The following is a 22,836-nucleotide window of genomic DNA, read 5'->3' as shown; positions in this document are numbered from 1 at the left end:
TCTGTATGAACGTGCAACGGGAGTCAAGCCCGTATTCCTTACCAGTAACCATAGCGACAGTGACCAAAGTAAAATAAAAGATGGCGACGTCCATAAAACTGAAAGTCTTATCCCTTTCTGACACGACAAGAGTCCAGTCGAGCCGCGAGTTCATCCGTCAAATCTTCATTAACCGACAGCAGCCTTTAAATTTGGGTGCAGAGCGGAGTATTTTAGTCGCGCAGAACACAAAACGGACGGGAGCGGCTCCGTTAGAAAACTGACTGGATCTAAAAAATTTAGATGACAGATACGCAGCTCACTTCTCCGTCACTGTAAGTTACCGAAAACACACATGAAAACACGTAACACGCGGTAGACGTGCGGCAGGGCGGCTCCATCTCGCACTGTATGACGTGACAGATAACTAACGTTAGTCAAGTCCTGTTCCGTTCACACAGGGCTGTGTTCCGAGAATGCGGTTGCGAGTCCTGAAAATGTACAGGTGTGAGTTCGGTTACAGAATGCGGTTGTCACACCCGTAAATAACTGTACTGTGTGTGAACCTAACCTTATTAAGGACTCAAAAACAGGACTGACAACCGTATTCTGCTGCTGTGTGAACGTGGCCATAGTATTTACATAGTATTTTAGTACTACAAAAAATGTTTACTTATAGACAGACGAAATTCATAAGATTAAACAGCTTCAAAAGCAGCTCCTACAGTCAAATTTTAAAGCTGGAAACATCTCATTTCTAACAAGTAATTATTATTTTCGATATTCCAGATTAACATAGGTCTAGTGAGAATAAAGCTCTTTCTGGCAACTGAAGAGGCACTTCTACATTGTGGTTTTATCCCTGACTTCATCATGAGATTGTTTCGGGTTTCACAACATCTGCTGGTGTTCATATCAGTCCTGTCACTGAGTAAGGTTTTATTTACAGTTTGATTATTAGTCTTAATGTGGAAAAGACAATAAAATGTGTGTTTCTGAATTTAATAATCGCTCTTTCTCTAACAGCCAGAGCACAAACAACATCTGCACCAACAACAACAGAAGGTACTTATGATTCAGACCTTTGAATTAGAACCAGATCTGTTTTTCTCACAACCTAAAGGACTGTTAAAGCCCTGACAGGGTGATCAGGACCCCATTTATTACGCGAGTACTTGCCACATAAATGAATAATTACACACAAAATATTGATTTGAGTCAAAATATTTTATTAGCTCTTTAAATGCAAAGCTTCCGCAAAGAAAAACAGTTCCTAACAAATGGCTTTGAACCCAGATGAAGTTCAGACAAGACAGACATTTAAGGAATAATGTATCACTAATTATACAGCTTTTCACAACATATATAGCCTAGAGGAAGACATAAAATGTTATTTGAGAAGAAAGTAATTTAAAATCTTAGCAGTTCATTATCTTAAATCCATTACAGTGTACAAAACAATCATTCTGGCAACAATGTTTTAACTGACCAATCAGAATCAAGCATTCCAGAGAGCTGATTTCATTTATTAAGGGAAAAAAGCTGTCCAAACCTTCCTGGTCCTACGTGAAAAATGAATTGCCCCCTCCTGTTAAATCATGAAAGAACTGTGATTAACCACATTATTTTAGAAAGCTGAGTTCAATTTCACTAGCCACACCCAGGCCTGATTACTGCCAGACCTGTTGAATCAAGAAATCACTTCAATAGAAGCTGTCTGACGAAGTAAAGCATGTTTAGAGAGCAACACATCATGCCGCGATCTAAAGAAATTCAAGAACAGATGAGAAACAAAATAGTTGACATGTATCAGCCTGGAAAGGGTTATGAAGCCATTTCTAAGGCTTTGGGACTCCAGCGAACCACGGTCAGAGCCATTATCCACAAATGGAGAAAGCTTGGAACAGTGGTGAACCTTCCCAGGAGTGTCCGGCCTACCAAAATTACTCCAAGAGCACAACGACGGGTTACACTTTATTTCGACTGCTGACCAAAAAGAACACAAAGGCTCATCTCACATTTGCCAAAAATATCTTGATTACCCCCAAGACTTTTGGGCAAATATTCTGTGGACTGATGCGGCAAAAGTTGAACTTTTTGGAAGGTGTGTCCCATTACATCTGTCGTAAAACCAACACAGCATTTCATAAAAAGAACATCATACCAACAGTCAAACATGGTGGTGGTAGTGTGATGTAATGCGCACTTGGGTTCTGCAGCAGGACAATGATCCCAATTAATAAATGAAATCATTATTTCAAAACTGCATTTTGTATTTACTCGGGTTATCTTTGTGTAATATTAAAATTAGTTTGATCTGAATATCATTCAAGTGTGACAAATATGAAAAAAAAAAAAAAACAGGAAGGGGGCAAAAACCTTTTCACGGCACTGTAGATCTTAAACCCATTTTTCTCAACCTTAATGCTGCTTATGATGTGAATAAAACAAGCACGACATCGGAATAGGAACTTCATGAGGTATTTAATAGTATTTGTGTTCATTCTTTTATGAACGAATTAATTATTTTAGAAACTACCACATTGTTAACCAGCACAGTCACACCAGGTAATAAAGCTGTGAGTGATGAAAGAATCATCACACAGCTATGCAACATTTTGTTTTAATTTTTTCTTTTGTAGTTTACAGAAGTTTGTTGTCATTTTAAGCTCTTTTTTTCTTTAATAGAAATTTAAAAAGACTTCTGAAATAGAACCAATATTGCCCATTATGAAACATCTTTGAGCATCTTTACTAGAAAAGAGAACCACACTTGTCAAGTGAGTTCACTAGGTATTTCATGGTATTTGTATATGTGTTCCTTTCAGAAACCACTACATTGGCAACCACATTAGGTAATAAAGCTGTGAAAGAATCATCATGCAACTTTTTTTTTTGTTTTTTTTAAGTTTACAAAAGTTTGTTGTAATTTTTTGCTCTTTTTCTTTAATTGAAGTTACGATAGAAACTACAACACCACCACCACCACCAACAACAGCAGGTAGTTAAAGCTCTTTGAATTAAATTAGTTTTTCTTTAACCTTTAAAACATTAAATTGAACAAACACAACAGGAATAGGAAACACATTTATAATACATTCTTTATGTATTTCAGAAACTACCACCAGAGTGGAATCCAGCACAACAGGTAATAACTTCTCCCGTTTAAGGGATTTGATACTGTGTTCCACTGTAAAGATGCCAAAATCAACTTTTAGTGGGCTATTGTAGTGAACTAAAAATATTCTAGGACAGCTAAGCCCCCCCTTGACGTCGGGCCTGAATACAACTCGAAAACAGCAAAAAAATTTACGTAATTAATTATTCATGCCCAAGTGCATGATGGGAACAACGGGATCATGACTTTGATATTTACTTAAAGTCATTGTAATCATAAACAATTCCAAGTAAAATATACTTATAAGTTTAAACTTTGAATTCTACAAGCTTAAATTGAGTACTAATATTAAATTTACTCTTTTTTTTTTAAATTTTTTTTTTTTATCCTTGCCTGAACTAAATTATTTATTGTAGAAATTACATTTGTATTTCTGTAGTATTTACGTCACCACAAAATCATTAAACATATAAAAACATTAAACATATAAAAACATTAAACATATAAAAAAAATCTAATGAAAACTTTAACTAAGAGCAATGGTAATATATGAAAATACAAATGAAATAACGCTGCTATTTACTGATGTGGCCAGTAAAGCCCATTGCTTACAATGGAAACATGGGCATGGATTTTTTTATACTTGTAGAGCTAGTTAATGAAAATATCTTGACATTTTTCCAAGCTATAATGGATTTGTTTGTTTCTAAAATATGGGACACCTGAAGACTGAAAATAGGTCAAATATTATAAGCCCATGCAATGATTTTATGTATTTTACAGAAGTTTTTATAATTTAATACTCTGTTCTTTAACAGGCATTACAGCAGCACCTGCACCAACAACACTTTCAAGTAATTAATGAATTACAGACAAATCCCCCAACTTTCCATTTCAGTAGGAAATATATAAAAACTACACCCATGAAGTGAGATCATGAGGAGTTTAATTGTGTTTGTATTTGTTCATTCTTTCAGAAACCACCACATCAACCACCACAATCTCAACCAGTAATTATGCAGCGACTAAATGAAGACTCATCATATGACTATGCAATTTGTTTTTAATGTTCTTTACTGAAGCGTTTTATAAGTGAACACTGTTTTCTTTAACAGCCACTGCAACAACAACTCCATGGGCAGGTATTTATCGACTTCTGAATTAATTGTGCATTTGTGTCGGAATCGCGATAATTATGAGGATTGTAAAAACTGTTCATTTGTATTTTTTTTTTTTATGTTCATCCTCTCATCAGCACCGGCGATATTTTATCCATTCGGCACAGATGAAGGAGACACTGAAACTATTGAAACTGGTTCTGAAACCTACCAATTTGTTACCTTCTCCACTCCATTTGTGTACTTTGGCCGGAAGTACAACAGTACATACGTGAGAATTCAATTTTATTCCAAGTCTAATATGAATGCAAATGTTGTGACACGTCAGTTCATACTTTACTGGTGTATTTAAACCAATTTCATTTATTTCAGGTTAATAATAACGGACTCATTACATTCAACCAACCTTTACCAGAAGCTCATCCTCCTTACCCTTTTCCCACATATGGAAATGAGGATTACATTGCTCCGCTCTGGAGTGAGCTTGATGACGTTGGTATAGGTAGATACTCGTATCAGCAGTACACCAGTGGAAGTGTCCTCACTCGCGCCACTCAGGATATAAACCAGTATTTCCCTGGAAGGGGCTTCTCTGCTTCTTGGGTCTTTGTTGTAACGTGGGACTATGTGCTAACATGGGATATGAATGTATTTAACAGTCACGCAGGCCCGGTAAATAGTTTCTTTCTTTCTATCTATCCTTTTTTCAGGCAAAAGACTGATGGCTATATGAACTATGAATCATGATGTTGTTTGTTTTCTTTTCAGGCAATCACTTTTCAAGCAGTTTTAATTTCAGGTGGTGGTTTTTCGTTCATTTTGATGCATTATGGTGACTGTGCTGGGGAGCAATATGCAGCTCAGGTAAAACAAACATCACAGTATTGAAATAATGATTTACTAGCTCTGTATGTATACATAATCTTCAATTGGTTTTAATAGGCTGGATACGACACAATAGGCTCCACGGCCTACTATCAAATTCACCATAATCCAAATGATGGCTACTCCATCCCAATCCTCAACACCTTGACTAACGTAGGCGTTCCGGGTCGTTGGGCCTTTCTTGTGAACAACGGATCAGGTAGGAATCAAAATGATGTGTTGCTGTTAACAGTTTGTTTATATCATGTTTTATGATGTGTGTGTTCTTTTAGAAATCGTCATGGGAGTTGAAATTAAGCTTGAGTCGTTTTCAGACCTAACACAGAGTGGAAACATCGAGGTTGTTTTGCATCAAGTAAGTCAAACTTTTCATAACATAAGTTGTTTTTTGGAAGCCCTTTTCTGTCTCAGGGGGAAAAAACGTTGTCTTGCATCTTTGACTTTATATCTGATAGTTGTGACTTTTCTATCTCGCAGTGACCGTTTCTATTTTTTACTCTGGGAGATTTTACCAGTAACCAAAACCAGTAGATTACAGTGGAAATAAAACATTTTGATCTGTGTATCCATCTTTGTTTCAGATAAAACAAGAGCTGATCAATCATGGAGTGTCAAGTAACTTTGAGCTGAAGTTAAGAAAAGTCAAAAAGACACAGTTGTAACACATGGATGGGAATTAAAACTCTTGATTGTCAGTGACGTTGAAGATGTAGAAACTGATAAAGAGAGGAATGTCATTACACAGGAAGGGAACGTGTATATTTTCTCACTCTTCAACGTCAGTTTTTTTAAACGCATCTAATAACTGAAACACAACCATGATTTAGCACTAATGAAGAAATAATGTATGAAAAATGAATTATATACCATGTTCATTTAGCTAGAATAATCATTGCTTTTCCTTTTTTTGTCCCGCCACCTGAAGAGTTTCAGGGGTTTTAACTAATCAAACTGATCTGTATGTGAACAATAAAATTAAACCTGTTCTTCGTCTACAGCTCCATTTAATTGAAGCATTACTCATCCGTGTCAAAAAATTCCTTCACGTAATCTACTTGTTTACTGATTAAACTGTTACCATCATACTTTAGGACAGCTGGTTTTACACAGTTGGCAATATAATGTGCAAACTCTCATTTAATGTAGTTTGGATCATAATTTTAAAGTTTTGTTTATGGTTTTTGAGGATGATTGCATGTGTCACAACCTGTTTATGTTGGCACCCGTCTGATTTGTCTTTCTGCTGCTAAGTTAAACATGGTTTGATGCCAAAATACCGTAGAGTTTGATTTGATGCCCAGCCTTTGACGTCAATCACTAACAATACGGGAAGCTTTTTGTCCTTTTTTTTCAATGTTTATTCAGATCTTCTGTATAGTTAAAAGCCAATGCTTTAATTATCATTCATAAATGATGCACTGCAAACAAGATATTTACTCTTGGGTTTATGAGACTTACTCTTGGGCTTAATAAAAACACCTTGCAGAATCTGCAAAATGTTAATTATTTCACCAAAATAAGAGGGATCATACAAAATGCAAAGATGTTTACACATAGTCCACAAGAGAAAATAATAGTTGAATTTATAAAAATGACCCCATTCATACGTTTACATACACTTGATTCTTAATACTGTGTTGATATCTGAATGATTCACAGCTGTTTTGTTTTTGTTGTTTGTTTATTGATAGTTGTTCATGAGTCCCTTGGTTCTCCTGAACAGTTAAACTGTATATTTAATTTAAAATTTTGTGTTTGATAACTTTATTCAATTTCTGTATATTGAAGTAGTCTAATAAATGTTAAAATTGATAGTTCTCAGTTATACTGTAATTTTGAATAGCTATAGTCAATGGGTAAATATTAGGGGGAAAAACTATTTCCTAGAGACATCAGCAGTGATACTGACCTTCATTCATTAAAAAGATGCCATTATACAAATACTAAAAATATACATCTTTATGTTGTTTCTACATTAATTTAAGGATTGAATGTGAAATTATTGCATATTGACATAATATTGAAAATATTTTTTTATCAATTGACAGCACATGTGGAAACAGCTGGATGAACAGTTATGTTTTACTTGGCCCACTTTTGTCTGAGGCACACTCAAAGACACTATTTGGCATGGCGTGACAAATAAAAACATTTACAAAAAGAAGAATCTACATCTGAAATAATCAATTTACTCATAGATAGAGATAGGCAAGGCAAGGCAAGGCAAGTTTATTTGTATAGCACATTTCATACACAATGGTAATTCAAAGTGCTTTACATAAAAGAAAAGAAAAAAAATAATCACAACAATAAAACAAGGAATTTAAAAACTTTGAAAATTTTGGTTTAAAATGGTTTAAAATGAATTTAAGAAAACGATTATACATAGAATATAGTGCAATCAGTTCGGACATCGCACAGTGCTCATTCAATGAATGCACAGCTAAACAGATGAGTTTTGAGTCTGCATTTAAATGTGACTAATGTTTTAGCACATCTGATCTCTTCTGGAAGCTGATTCCAACTGCGGGCGGCATAATAACTAAAAGCAGACTCCCCTTGTTTTGTGTGAACCCTTGGTATTTCTAACTGACTGATCCTAATGATCTGAGTGGTCTGTTAGGTTTATATTCAGTGAACATGTCTGCTATGTATTTAGGTCCTAGGCTGTTGAGTGATTTATAAACGAGTAAAAGTACTTTAAAATCAATCCTAAATATAACTGGAAGCCAGTGTAATGACCTGAGGACTGGTGTGATATGCTCAGATTTTCTGGTTCTAGTCAGAATTCTGGCAGCAGTGTTCTGGATGAGCTGCAGCTGTCTAATGGTCTTCTTGGGAAGGCCAGTGAGAAGACCATTACAATAGTCCCCCCTGCTGGTGATAAAGGCATGAACAAGTTTCTCCAAGTCTTGACTGGAAACAAAACATCTAATTCTTGCAATGTTTTTGAGATGATAGTATGCTGATTTAGTTACTGCTTAGACTTAGCCTACTCAGTAGGCTAAGTCGTGATGAAGTGGGTCATAAACAAGCTTATATTACGTATTAAATGGTGTAATATGGTGCACCGATACTATGATCAAGTTTATTTGCATTTTTAGGATACTTTCTCCTTTGAGTTTGACAGCCCAGTTCTCATTCACTCGTGGGAAATTTTATTGAAACTCTTCTCACGTAAGAATGAACCGTAAACATACATTTGTGATGGATTATGCATCATATACGATGTTTTTTTTCCCAGCTGATGAATGACAATAGGAATAGTTCACCCAAAAATGAACATTTGCTTAAACTTTACTCACCCTCAGGCCATCCAAGATACAGATGAGTTTGTTTCTTCATCAGATTTGTAAAAATGTAGCATTCCATCACTTGCTCACCAGTGGATGCTCTGCGGTGAATGGGTGCCGTCAGAATGAGAGTCCAAACAGCTGATAAAAACATCACAATAATCCACACCACTCCAGTCCATCAGTTAACAACCTGTGAAGCAAAAATCTGCGTTTTTAAAAAACAAATCCATCGTTACAGCGTTTTTAACTTCAAACTGTTGCTTTTGGCTAAAATATGTGTCCACTGTTCATAATACTGCTTTTTTTTTAAGCAAAAAAGTCAACTCGTTTGAATCAGGAGAGAAATATACACAGATCAAGCTCTGTTTACAAGCAAAAACAGTCCAAAACAGATCTAAACAAATATGTTGGTGGATGGACTTGTTCACTGGAGGAATCATTATTGTGGGCTATAATTTGGCCAGAAGCAATTGTTTAAAGTTTGCAACTTTTCACTACACAAGATGTTAACTGATGGACTGGAGTGGTGTGGATTACTTGTGGATTATTGTGATGTTTTTATCAGCTGTTTGGACTCTCATTCTGACGGCGCCCATTCACTGCAGATGATCATGAACATCAACAAAATCCTCCTACAGCAAATACATTAGGCAAGAGTGCCTAAGCACAGTTCACCCAGATACAATTTTATATGTTGGTGGATGGACTTGTTCACTGGAGGAATCATTATTGTGGGCTATAATTTGGCCAGAAGCAATTGTTTAAAGTTTGCAACTTTTCACTACACAAGATGTTAACTGATGGACTGGAGTGGTGTGGATTACTTGTGGATTATTGTGATGTTTTTATCAGCTGTTTGGACTCTCATTCTGACGGCACCCATTCACTGCAGATGATCATGAACATCAACAAAATCCTCCTACAGCAAATACATTAGGCAAGAGTGCCTAAGCACAATTCACCCAGATACAATTTTAATGGGATGAACTCTTGAAAAAAAAAAGTTATGAGGTGTCATAAGTCAATGGAGGTTCTTTTACTTTAATTGTTGTTTAGCTTGAACATTGAGTTGCATTGTAAAAAGTTCAGATGCCATTCACCTGAATGCATTTGACACATTCACAGAACATGTCCCTCCCTTCAATGCTATGATAATTAGTGACAGAGAAAGTACAAGAACGTACTCCATATGACAGTCTGAAGTAAGTACCATCTAACTATTTGCCTATATGGTTTGCTTTGATAACTTATTTTCTGATATGTATGCATATTTAATTTGATATTTTATGCATTCAACTGACAAGTGTTTGTATAACTTTTAAATGAAAATAAGTATTAAGATGGTTTTGTTCTCTTGTGCTTCTGTATGAAATTATAGCAGTGGCATTCTGGAATCTCTGACCTCATCCAAATATTTATCATGAGAGTGTGTCCACTTTCACATTATCTGCTTGTGTTCATATCAGTCCTGTCACTGAGTGAGTTTTAACATCCATTTGAATAATAATCCTTCATAATATAGCATAGACAATACACATTCTTATGGAATTGTATTGAAATGTAATCTTTTTCTTCATCGGGCAGGGTGACAGAGGCACAGACAGGTAATGATTGCCCTTAGAACCAGAACATATAAAAAGTCCAGCTGAACTGTTTGAAGTTAACATGAACTGAGCTTGAAGTTGTTCATTTTTACGTGCAGCGCCGGTGATATTCTATCCATTCGGTTCAGAGACACTGTCAATATTGCCATTGAGGATGAAAACTCCACGCTTATTGACCTGTGGAGTCCTTTTGTGTTCTTCGGCCGCACATACAACAGGATATATGTGAGAATTTAGTTCTGTTAATGCAAATGGTGAATGATTAAAATGTAACACGCACAACTAACATCTTCCATTACTTAGGTTAACAATAACGGACACCTTACATTCAACCAGTCTTCATCACAGTTTATTGTTAACTACTTTCCCATCAATGGAAGTGAAGACATCATCGCTCCCCTCTGGACCGACGTTGACGTCAGTATGAATGGCATCATCTCGTATCAGCAGTACTCAACCGGGAGCGTTCTCACTCGTGCCACTCAGGATATAAACCAGTATTTCCCTGATCTGAGCTTCACGGCTAACTGGGTTCTGGTTGCAACTTGGGATAGAGTTGCATACTATTATCACTCTGGCACGGTGAGTTAGTTTGTTATAACTCTTTCAAACTCAAGGTTACAGATGAGATATTCTTAGAGCTGTGTAACAGTCAATGTTCCCAAACTTTGCAGGAAACGTCGTTTCAAGTGGTTTTAATTTCGGGCGGTGATTTGTCTTTTATTCTCATGAATTATGGTGACATTGTTGTGGCGCATAATATGGTGCAGGTAAGACATGATTTCTATATTAGTGGAACAAATATGCCTATCTTTTCTTGATAATCTTTCTCAATAATTCGTTTTTTCCTTGTGTGTACAGGCTGGTTATGACACAATAAACTCCACAGCCTACTTTAAGGTCCCTGGGTCAAACGATGGGAATGTTATTCCAAACCTCAAGAACTCCACTAATGTCAATGTTGCAGGCCGATGGGCCTTCAGGGTGGACCAGATCAAAACATAAAAGGTACACAATTGTCACCAAAATGATCATCTGTAGTATTATTCACTTGTTATATTTGGCCTAAAGTCAAGGTTCTTGTTGCTCAACATGCCACTACAATGAACAGAATAATTTATATCTTGAATCAACCTGAATTCCTCTGAACAAAAGTGTCTGCCAAATGCTACTATAAGAATGTACCCAGAAACAAGCAAACAAACAAGTTTTAAAAGTTTCACCATCAGGCCATCCAAGATGAGTTTGTTTCCTCATTCGACAAATGTTGCATTTATCACTTGCTCACCAACGGATGCTCTGCAGTGAATGGGTGCCGTCAGAATGAGAGTCCAAGCAGCTGATAAAAACATCACAATAATCCACAAGCAATCCACACCACTCCAGTCTTTCAGTTAACATCTTGTGCTTGGCGAAAATATGAGTCCATAATAAAAAAGTTAAAAAGTCGTCTTGTCTGAATCAGGTGAAAAATCTGCACACATCAAGTAGCATTTACAAGCCAAAACAGTTCTAAAGAAATATGTGGGTGGATTTTGATGTGAGAGACAACAGGGGAAGGACTTCATCTCTGGAGGAAATGTTATTATGGATTATGCACTCTTATTTTAGCCAGGAAGCAACGTTTTTAAAGTTAAAAAGTCTTGAAGGATTTGTTTCTTACAAACATGCAGCTTTTCACTACACAAGATGTTAACTGATGGACTAAAGTGGTGTGGATTACTTATGGATTATTATTGTGATGGTTTTATCAGCTGTTTGGACTCTCATTCTGACGGCACCCATTCACTGCAGAGGATCCATTGGTGAGCAAGTGATGCAATGGCAAATTTCTCCAAATGTGGTCTATTGAAAACAAATTAGTCTACATCTTGGATGGCTTGAGGGGGAGTAAATTGTAAGCACATTTTCATTTTTAGGTAAACTATTCCTGTGATTAATTGACCACCATACTGTGTGTGTGCATTGATTCTCTTAGAAAATATCATAGGAGTTCAGATGAGAGTTACTTAATTTTCAGACCTAAGAGAGAGTGGAAACATTGAGTCCGTTTTAGAGAAAGTAAGTTGCACTTACTACAGGACATAGCATTTTTTAGTTTTTTTCAAAATTGTGGTACTACCGGTAATAGTCAGTTTAAAAACATTTGATCTTTATTTCAGCTACAACAGGAGCTGACCAAGTTCGGTCTGCCAAGCAGAATCAAACTGAACTTAAGAAGAGTCCAAAAGACACATCTGTGATATTAAACCATCGTACAAGGAAATAAATTCTAACAGAGACCAGTTCATTAAATCTCTTGCATCAAATATCCCTGCAATTAAAAGATAAATTACAGGGAAGTAAGGATAATAACAATCAAAAATCAGATCTAACATTCAAAGGTAAATAATAGTCATTTCTATGAAAACCAGTGTCTGCAGATCAGGAATGCCACTCTACAGGAAGGCAAAGGTTCATGTGTTCTCACGCAAATTATATGTGGCAGGAGTTTTACCTATCTGCAATATGTGAAAAATGGACGTAAACCTGTTCTTCCTCTATGGCTCCATTCGCTTAAAAATCATAATATTTACTGTAATGTGAGCTTTTCTTGATGAGATATTGGGGCAAGTACTGTCTATTCTGGCTAGCTGTCACAATTTGAATTTATGGAGCTATTACATATAGTGAAATATTTTGCTATTTAGCTTTAGTTTTGAATTTTCTCCTCAAAAAAGGTTGATGCATCATTCTGAGGTGTGTGGTAACTAACAGTAAATTAAAAATCTATAATGTGCATCTACTGAATGTCAAAATATAACGTATATGTTTCTTGACTCACCACGAAGGGGAGACAGACGCTTAGTGAGAGTTAGTGAGACACTTGACTAACACTGTAAAATTTGTAAATAAAACAAACATTGCAGTAGCCTATGTTTTGCAACTAAATTATATTTCTACTTCAATTGTCTTTCTACTTCAAAATGGCATGCTTAAATCAATGTGTTACTTGCCATTTCTTTAAAATTAATTGTAAAGTTTATTAGTAGCCTGTGAGCAACAACTGTTTCTACATCAATTTGTTTGTTTTTTTCAGTGTGCATGAAATGCCAAAACTTTGCAATGGAAACAATTTGTTTGTGATTTTATTAGATTAAGAAAGGAGAGTCTTTATCTTGCTCTCAGTTTAAACTTTTACGGATTAAACTATTATCTAGTTACACACAGGCCTTTTTAATTCCAAACTGCTGACTTGGCATAGAGTGACATTGACGTAGAATATTTATTAAAAAAGACAAGCTGTTTCAGTGCGTACTGAATGCCCGCAGTCTGTTGGGTAAATTGAATCACACGATATGCCATTTTTTTATGAAAACACTCATTAAACACATTATTAAAACATATGTGCACATGTCAAGGTGTTGAGATTTGACAAAACTTTGCAATGGAAACAATTTGTTTGTGATTTTATTAGATTAAGAAAGGAGAGTCTTTATCTTGCTCTCAGTTTAAACTTTTACGGATTAAACTATTATCTAGTTACACACAGGCCTTTTTAATTCCAAACTGCTGACTTGGCATAGAGTGACATTGACATAGAATATTTATTAAAAAAGACAAGCTGTTTCAGTACGTACTGAATGCCCGCAGTCTGTTGGGTAAATTGAATCACACAATATGCCATTTTTTTATGAAAACACTTATTAAACACATTATTAAAACATATGTGCACATGTCAAGGTGTTGAGATTTGAATTTGTTGTATTTTTGAAGTATTTTCTCATATAGCTCTACTTTCATTACAGCGACGGAGAAAGTTTGCATTGGCCCTACAGTATCAAAGATCATGATAAATGTATGTCTCCATCTGCTGGTCAGACTTAAAAATAATTTTAAAGTAGGCCTTGACGCTCTAAACCAGGGCTGCCCAAACTCGGTCCTGGAGGGCCGGTGTCCTGAAGAGTTTAGCTCCAACCCAATTAAACACACCTGAACCAGCTTATCAAGTTCTTACTAGGCATACTAGAAACTTAAAGGCAGGTGTGTTGAGGCAAGTTGGAGCTAAATGCTCTAAACAGAACTGCGTGCGTCTTGCGGAAGAACATTGTAGCCGGAGCTACTTCTCTCTGTTTATGTCTAAGAGGAATCACAACGGTATTGGGCTACTCCGCAGCGGTTCCTACCAGAACCAGTCTGAAACAGTCCGAATATAAAACGTATTATAAATGTACCGTAGCGATTCAGGATAATCCAAAAACACGGATTGAAACATGGATTCATAATGTACTCACTTATTATATACATTTTGTAAATTATGAAAACAAAAAATTTAGGGACTGCAGCTTTACTGTCTGTCAGGATTTATTTACAATTACAAACCCTGTTTTGTGCATTTACTTATTTTCAGCTTGTTGCTGTTATATATATATATATACACTGAACAAAATTATAAACGCAACACTTTTGTTTTTGCCCCCATTTTTCATGAGCTGAACTCAAAGATCTAAGACTTTTTCTATGTACACAAAAGGCCTATTTCTCTCAAATATTGTTCACAAATCTGTCTAAATCTGTGTTAGTGAGCACTTCTCCTTTGCCGAGATAATCCATCCACCTCACAGGTGTGGCATATCAAGATGCTGATTAGACAGCATGATTATTGCACAGGTGTGCCTTAGGCTGGCCACAATAAAAGGCCACTCTAAAATGTGCAGTTTTACTGTATTGGGGGGTCCGGGGGGGACGGAAAACCAGTCAGTATCTGGTGTGACCACCATTGATCAGGTTGTTGATTGTGGCCTGTGGAATGTTGGTCCACTCCTCTTCAATGGCTGTGCGAAGTTGCTGGATATTGGCAGGAACTGGAACACGCGTCGTATACGCCGATCCAGAGCATCCCAAACATGCTCAATGGGTTACATGTCCGGTGAGTATCCTGGCCATGCAAGAACTGGGATGTTTTCAGCTTCCAGGAATTGTGTACAGATCCTTGCAACATGGGGCCGTGCATTATCATGCTGCAACATGAGGTGATGGTCGTGGATGTAATAGGCTAATACGTAATATAGGTTTACATAGTATAGTTTTACACACACGCACACAAATTATAGCAATATATAGCTACCTATAGAGTGGGGGAAAGTCATTTTGTAGGCCGATCAGCTGTTAGCATCACACTGGTTCCCTCGACAAAAAGCCAATGGACCCTTTTCACAAGTCTGTGATGACGCGTTTAACTGTCATCAGCATCGTAAATCCTCAAAAGTTTTTCATATTTGTATTTTTTTTTTAATGTATCTACATTTATAACACAATTCTTTGTATTATATCACCTTTGCATCAAAATACAAAAAAACAGTTAACGCTAATGCCAGGGTGTTTCTAATGCAGTGTCTATGGGAGGGACGGTAAATTTGACATCGTTCTCTCTTCTGACTGCCGTTATAACTCTCTCTCAATTTTTTTCCTTTTATTGAAAGTCACGAAACACTATCGTGGAGTTTTGCTATTTGAGCAAATGGGAATGCAAAAAATATATTTGTGGTACTCTCCCATTCACCGCTCTTCAAGTTAACCCAACTGTGACGACTTCCGCTGCTGAGAAACCCAGAAATGTGAAAAGGGTCCATAGGCTTTTGGATTATCACAAAAAAATAAGCTCTGTGTTCAATCATAGTTCATGAAACTTGCACATTTTGTCCATCAAGATAATATAACTTTTATGAATTTTGATGCCTAAATAAAAGCGCCAGAACTTTAAAGCTAAACTTAGGCTATAAACGAACTACAGCACCACAGTCGCATGAACCTTTTCATATAAACTGGAATAAATACAAAACTAGAGCCAAATAAATAGTATAGTGAATAAATGAAATAATCATAACTAAAGCACATGAAAGCACGTATTTCTGTACATTTCGAAATAAGGTGCATTAAAAGTCAATAAATCCTTGATTAATATGAATATTAAGTAACTAATTTAATATTTTAATTTAAAACGTGTCTCCACTCAATTTTTTTCCTTTTATTGAAAGTCACGAAACACTATCGTGGAGTTTTGCTATTTGAGCAAATGGGAATGCAAAAAATATATTTGTGGTACTCTCCCATTCACCGCTCTTCAAGTTAACCCAACTGTGACGACTTCCGCTGCTGAGAAACCCAGAAATGTGAAAAGGGTCCATAGGCTTTTGGATTATCACAAAAAAATAAGCTCTGTGTTCAATCATAGTTCATGAAACTTGCACATTTTGTCCATCAAGATAATATAACTTTTATGAATTTTGATGCCTAAATAAAAGCGCCAGAACTTTAAAGCTAAACTTAGGCTATAAACGAACTACAGCACCACAGTCGCTCGCCTTCGACGTCACCACCACCATGCTCCCGACAACTTTTCAGACTTATTTTTAACACGTTCAGTGAAAATGATTTAGTCTGTATCCACACTACATGAACCTTTTCATATAAACTGGAATAAATACAAAACTAGAGCCAAACTAAAACTGAAATGAGACATTAATAATAAATAGTATAGTAAAACGTGTCTCCACGTACTATTCAATAAAATTTAATCTAGAAAAAGTGCACTTTAAATACCTGGATGATGCACTTAAATAACGAAAAAATGAAGTGTGGAACGTTGGACACTTCATGCACTCAATTGTCACAGCTTTAATTACGTACCGAAGGGGGAGGGGCTATCAGACTCCAATTATTAATGACAAAATAACCTTATATAATTCATACTATACATGGTTGAGTACCTAGTGCATAAGTACATAGCGTATGAGTGCATAGTGTATAGTGCGTCATTTGGGACTCTGGGACGATGTAACCGGAAGTGCTAAAATGCTAACTGCTTCCGGGTTTTTGCCTACAAAGTGACATCATAGTTCCACCCATAGACATGTCTATGGTTCCACCACTCTATCGCCGTATGGGTTTGTTCAACTAATGAACTTTTTTTTTAATGTAGGCCTACTGTAATTTGCATATATCATCAGACATTTTTCCTGACAGGAAATCATTATCACTAAGACAGTAATGATAGTAGCTATCAATCATTATGACGCCTTAGAGCGCAGTTTAAAAGTTTAGAATTTTGGCCGTGTATATAAAGCCGTGGAATAATATGACCTCTACACACGTGAATTGTTTTACTCTTGTTTTGTTGATCAGGTGGCAGTGAAAGACGTAATGAAGACACACGACATGGAATGTCTAACTACTGTAAGTCATGTGCACTCATCTCAGTCACTATTTTCATTTCATTGCAGACTACTGTACAAATGGTTTTTCAATAGACAAACCATTTTAAAACTGTCCATCTTTTAGCCTGATCATCCAAACCCCCTACCTTTGGAAATCGGCCTTACACTCCTGTTATCGCCATGGCGTATTTCATGGTGACATTAAGTTGGAAAACTTCATCGTGAGCAAGGACACTCTGCAGGTCAAGATGATTGACTTTGGGTGTGGGGACCTCATGAGAAAGTCTGCCTTCATGACATTGTATGGTATGTAGCATCCCTCAAAGCTCACAGAGAAAATACTTTGGTAATGCAAGCTTGAATACGAGATGAAATCTTTTCCCTCCAGGCACCATGGAGTACTACCCTCCTGAGTACAGGGTCAAGAGCAAGTACCATGTGAAGTCTGCAATGTCGTGGTCTCTTGGGGTCCTCTTGTTCACGATGCTGTGCGGCCGTTTTCCAACTGGCGAGGACCTGCAGAAGACCGAACTAAACCTTTGGTCAGAGCCTGGACTATCAAACGGTGAGCTCTTCCTCACAAGAAAATAATTCTGAATCCAATTATCATACAAATATTCTTCCAGATCAGATCTCCCAACTGAATAAATGCAGATGTAAAGGCTTCAGGACATAATCAGATATTGCTTCTGTGTTTCTGCACAGACTGCTGCCGTTTGATCTGCAGCATAAACCAAAGCGGCGGCTCAGTCAGGGGAAGATCCTTCACTACGACTGGTTTGAGGTACTGAGCCTAAGATCAGCCAGTTTTTACACATTTGCTGTTGTTGTTCATTTTGATTTATGAAGTGAAATTTTTTTTTGGTCTCCATATAACCCCAGACTTTTCCAGAGTCTCCTGTCAGCTTTGCGTCTTGCGGGCTGGCAGGAAGGCTTTCCATCCCTCCGTGAAGCCTTTGCATCTTGCGGGACCAGCAGGCCATGGTTGCGTCTTGCGCCATGGCCTGAAGCAGCAGTACTTGCGTCTTGCGGTATTGCTCGCTTGGGGATGTGTATATATGTATATCGTTTTTTTTCCTCAGAGCCTGGATTGTCAATAGGTGAGATCACAAAAAAAAAAGTCTGATTCCAAACATTATACAAATGTTCTTCCAGATTAGATCTTATAACTAAATAGCTCAAATGTAAAGGCTTCAGGTCATAATCAGATGTCTCTCCCATGTTTCTGCATAGACTGCTGCCGTTTGAGCCTGGGCGACTCGTTCTGGGGAAGATCATTCACCACGACTGGCTTCAGGTACCCGAGCCTAAGATCAGCCAGTTTTTACATATTTGATTTTGCTGTTAATTTTGAATGGGAAGAAATTACATAGTTAAGTGTAATGTATTTAGGCGAATGTTTCGCATTCTATTTTCTTTCAGATCTCCATATAAGTCGTGGATAAAAGGAGCTCCAACCCCAGACATTTCCAGGGTCTCCTGTCAGCTTTGCTTCTTGTGGGCTGGCAGGCCATGGTTGCGCCTTGCGCCATGGCCTGAAGCAGCAGTTCTTGTGTCTGGCGGTACTGCTTGCTTGGGGATGTGTATGACCCTGTCCCATCACTGCCTCCACAACATGACTGCATCAGTCCAGGTCCAGTCTCATCTGCACTGCTCACCAGCCATGGGCAGCTTAAAAGCATGCAATGGCTATCCTCGTCTCAGAGCTCCACTGCCCTGGTTCCTCAGCGGTTCCTCTCATGGTTGCACACAAGCCAAAACTTTGATGTCCCAGAGGTACCTGCTATGGTGCTCCAGGTGTCCCAGTCTTGCTGCCCTGGTAGCAGAACCTCCTGTAGTGGCTACCTGGTCCTCAAGCTCCTTGTCGTAACTGCACACTCTCAAAAGCTTGTCCTGGACAACAAGGTCCAATCTCAGATATTCTTCTCATGACTGTCCCAGATGCTATGCTCCATGTGATGTATGCCCCGGGTCCCAGAAGTTTCTGTAATGGCTGCATCTCATTCCTGTCCCAAACTCTCCATGTGATGTTTTCTGAGTACCAGAAGTTCTCGAAAAGACCACTAGTTCCAGTACTCCTGGCTGCCCCAATACAAGAGCTCGCCAAAAGTTCCTAGTGCCAGAGCTCATTGTTTTGGCTGCCTCAGTACCAGAATTTCCTTTCATGTCCCTATCATGAAAGGGGTGCAAATAAAAAAAATCTTGTTAATACATTTTAAAATGTCGCCTCCCTTTTTTGCATTATTTTTCTTAAAATTTACCGAATTTACTTTTGTTTCTTTTTTTTCCAGGTCACCGCATGAGATGCTCCCTGTCTCAGCTGCCCTGGGTGCAGAGTTCCCTGTCCTGTCCCTATCATGGAAAGGATGCAAATTAAAAATAAATAATAAAAAAATGTATTTGTTTATTTAAGGTAAGTAACTTTGACTGTGGTTGTGGTTTGAGTTAAGTACTCACAGAAGAGGCGTGTTCACCTTACTCACTATAAAGGAGGAAACATAATATCAGGTAACAAAGATACATTCCTTTAAAATCTATCCATTACATAAAACCTTTCATATATATTGCAAGAAAAAGATGTAAAATATTTAATTTTTATTTACCCTTATTATTGAAATTGCATCATACTTAATGTAAATGAAGGAAATGTGTTTTGGTTATTTATTTACTTATTTGTATACTACTGTAATGTCTCATGTTCAGTTAAGATATAAATTAATCTCTGTTAAATACTTGACGTTTCATGTCAGAAAGGAAGAAAAACAGCTTGCATTTTAAACTGTAATGATTAAAATGTGAAAAAAGATGACAAAGGGCGTTTTAGGGTTTACTTGCCATTGCATGTCCGTCTTCTGTCATTTTCTATCATTTGCTACATCTTATGAGTATTTTTATTGTGACTGCATTGAAATGTTCTCGTACTCCAGAAGGTGGCGATAGAGAAGCATCTCTGCACCTCCACCAGGCCCGTAGAGGTCTTTTATCAGCTTTATCACAATGTGAATGTCATGCACATGATGTAAGCTTAAAATACCATTGCCATCATTTCTTTCAGTTATTTTATTTTTATCCTCACATTTTTATAATAGAGGTTATACGGCTAAATGTTTGCTTACTCTTGAACAAAGACTAGTTAACAAAGACTAAAAAAAAAAAAAAAGATTGACTGAAAGAAAGACTAATTTTTAATTTAGGCTATAAAAACTTTAATAATTCCTCATATTTTAACATTAATTATATTCCCCAGACCATATTTATGACTACAATAGTTATAGTGAGACAAATATTTCCAGAGTAGACCATAATTTTTCACATTCTTATTTATTTGTTTGTTTTTTTATTAGATGTTCTCGTCGGATGAATGTCCTGTGCATTTTCAAAAATGTAAAATAAATAAATAATTGAAAAGAAGCAAAGTGTACAAATCAGAAACCTATGTAACTAGCCTACAAATTCATGCAAAAGCAGAATAACTGACCGCCTTTCCCAAAACTGTCTGTTCATTTAGATTTTTCTGCCGTATCCATTTCAAGCGAAACTTCGCTGAGTTCGCGTGATAAGCAGTACTGTACATTTACATAGGATGGGGGTGGGGGAGTTTCGTCCAATTAGACTGATTTCATGTTAAGTGATGCTAATGCATCATTACCTTCTGTCCAAACTAAACGTCTTGTTTCATTGACAAACACCATTTCCACCCAAAATCATTTAGATGTTTATTTCAGCTGTCATCAATTGAGATTTTGAGTCAAATGTCTAGTTACACAAACGCTTGTTTTCTCTAACAGTTGCTTTATCCTATATATTGGTGTCAATCATAGAATTAAATCATCTTAAATTAGAATAACGTTGTGATCCACTTAAGTTACCAACTTAAATTCCCAAATTTTTGTTATAGCTGCTGCTATTGAACAATAAAACTACACTGTTATAGGCTAGCAATAATGAAGGCAGGTTTTACTTATTAAAAAAAAAATTAGGAATGTCAGATAGTGATAAGCTGTGTTTTAAAATTAATGTAATTTATTACGCTATTTGTTGAAAAAAATGGTTTTACGCTTTGTTACGTTTTACATTTTTTCATGTTTAGTTGTTGTGCGTTTTATAACTGTTTTAGTTGTTATATCCTGCTAGCAATCATTATTCCAATGGCAGGTTCTAACGTAAACAACTGACCCATTACAATGTGACAACGTGCCCCGCTATCGTACGAGCTGTATCTTTTCTCCACTCCGGGCATTAGCGTTGAAAAGGTTCAGTAGGTTTTATTTTATTTTATTTTTATTTTTTGTAGTCGAGACTTTAAGGTTGTATCACAAAAACTTTTAAAAATGAACATACACTGAGACATGAAATGTTTGACCATAGCCACTCATCCATAACCTATTTTTATTTTATTTTTTTATTCATTTATTATTTTTTTAATGAATAAGTATCGCTGTTTTTAATCTTTAGTTAAACACTTTTGTGCTTCAGCATTAATCTCAAATGCTTATCACATGAATGACCTCGACGCCAGACTGATGCATACTGGATGAAGTTAATTGAGGAGAAGTGTGACAGTGGGAGGGGTTGCCAACCAGCAGCTCAATCACTCCATGCGCCCTGGACAGGTTAAATACCCCTCCCCTGACGCGCACTCGGCACTCTCGAGTAAACCCTCAGAGACGAGCACACCCAGCGGGTCTGATCGGTGAAACTCATGTTTCTAGAGGGAGAACGGATTATGAACGCGTTCGGGCAGCAGCCGTCGAGCCAGCAGACCAGTCCTCTCCAGCACCACAACGCGCAGGACATCCTGGACATGACCGTGTACTGCGACACCAACTTCAGCATGTACCAACAGAACCTCCACCATCACCACCACCACCACCACGCGCAGAGGCCACCTGCGCATCCTTCCAGCTACGGACTCGGCGAATACACCTCAGCCACAGCCAACCCGTACCTGTGGATGAACAGCCCAGGTATCACCTCATCCCCCTATCTCTCCGGCCCGAACGGAGGCTCTTACATTCAGTCAGGATTTGGGTCGAACCAGCGGCAGTTTCTTCCTCCTCCCACCGGCTTCGGAAACGCGGATCTCGGTTGGCTGTCCATTTCAAGTCAGCAAGAACTTTTCAAGATGGTCAGACCGCCTTATTCCTATTCAGCGCTGATTGCGATGGCTATTCAGAACGCGCAGGAAAAGAAACTGACGCTCAGTCAGATTTATCAGTATGTGGCGGACAACTTTCCTTTTTATAAGAAAAGCAAAGCCGGATGGCAGAACTCCATAAGACACAATCTGTCCTTGAACGATTGCTTCAAGAAAGTCGCGCGGGATGAGGACGACCCTGGTAAGTTTGAATGCTCTTTAGTCAAAGTTTGGCGTGCATAATTACGCGCTAGATTTTAGTGCAATACTAACATGTTTTCCCGTTTATCTTTTTAAGGGAAAGGTAATTACTGGACTTTGGACCCCAACTGCGAGAAAATGTTCGATAACGGCAACTTCAGAAGGAAGAGAAAGAGAAGAGCCGACGGAAACACCAGTAATTTGTCTGTAAAGTCCGAGGACGCGCTGAAATTGGCGGACACGGCGAGTCTGATGAGCGCTTCCCCGCAGAGCCTCCAGAACTCTCCGACCTCAATCGAACC

The 22,836-nt window shown here is 37.5% G+C and overlaps 1 protein-coding gene and 1 pseudogene across 1 annotated transcript; both read left to right on the top strand.

Moving 5' to 3' along the window:
• Positions 1-19,066, top strand: part of LOC107711362 (uncharacterized) — a 46,470-nt pseudogene extending 27,404 nt beyond the window's left edge.
• A 2,744-nt stretch (positions 19,067-21,810) lies between these two features.
• LOC107711486 (forkhead box protein I2-A-like) lies at positions 21,811-22,831 on the top strand (the record flags this gene model as incomplete). Its single annotated transcript, XM_016516474.1, has 2 exons — positions 21,811-22,535; positions 22,632-22,831. Coding segments are annotated over exons 1-2 (837 nt in total), but the record flags the coding sequence as incomplete, so codon positions are not given.
• Positions 22,832-22,836: the final 5 nt, after the last annotated feature.

The sequence above is a fragment of the Sinocyclocheilus rhinocerous genome, unplaced genomic scaffold (genome assembly GCF_001515625.1).
Source record: "Sinocyclocheilus rhinocerous isolate Xijiao unplaced genomic scaffold, SAMN03320098_v1.1 scaffold402, whole genome shotgun sequence".
Taxonomy (NCBI): domain Eukaryota; kingdom Metazoa; phylum Chordata; class Actinopteri; order Cypriniformes; family Cyprinidae; genus Sinocyclocheilus; species Sinocyclocheilus rhinocerous.
This window is presented reverse-complemented; position numbering and strand designations above follow the sequence as displayed.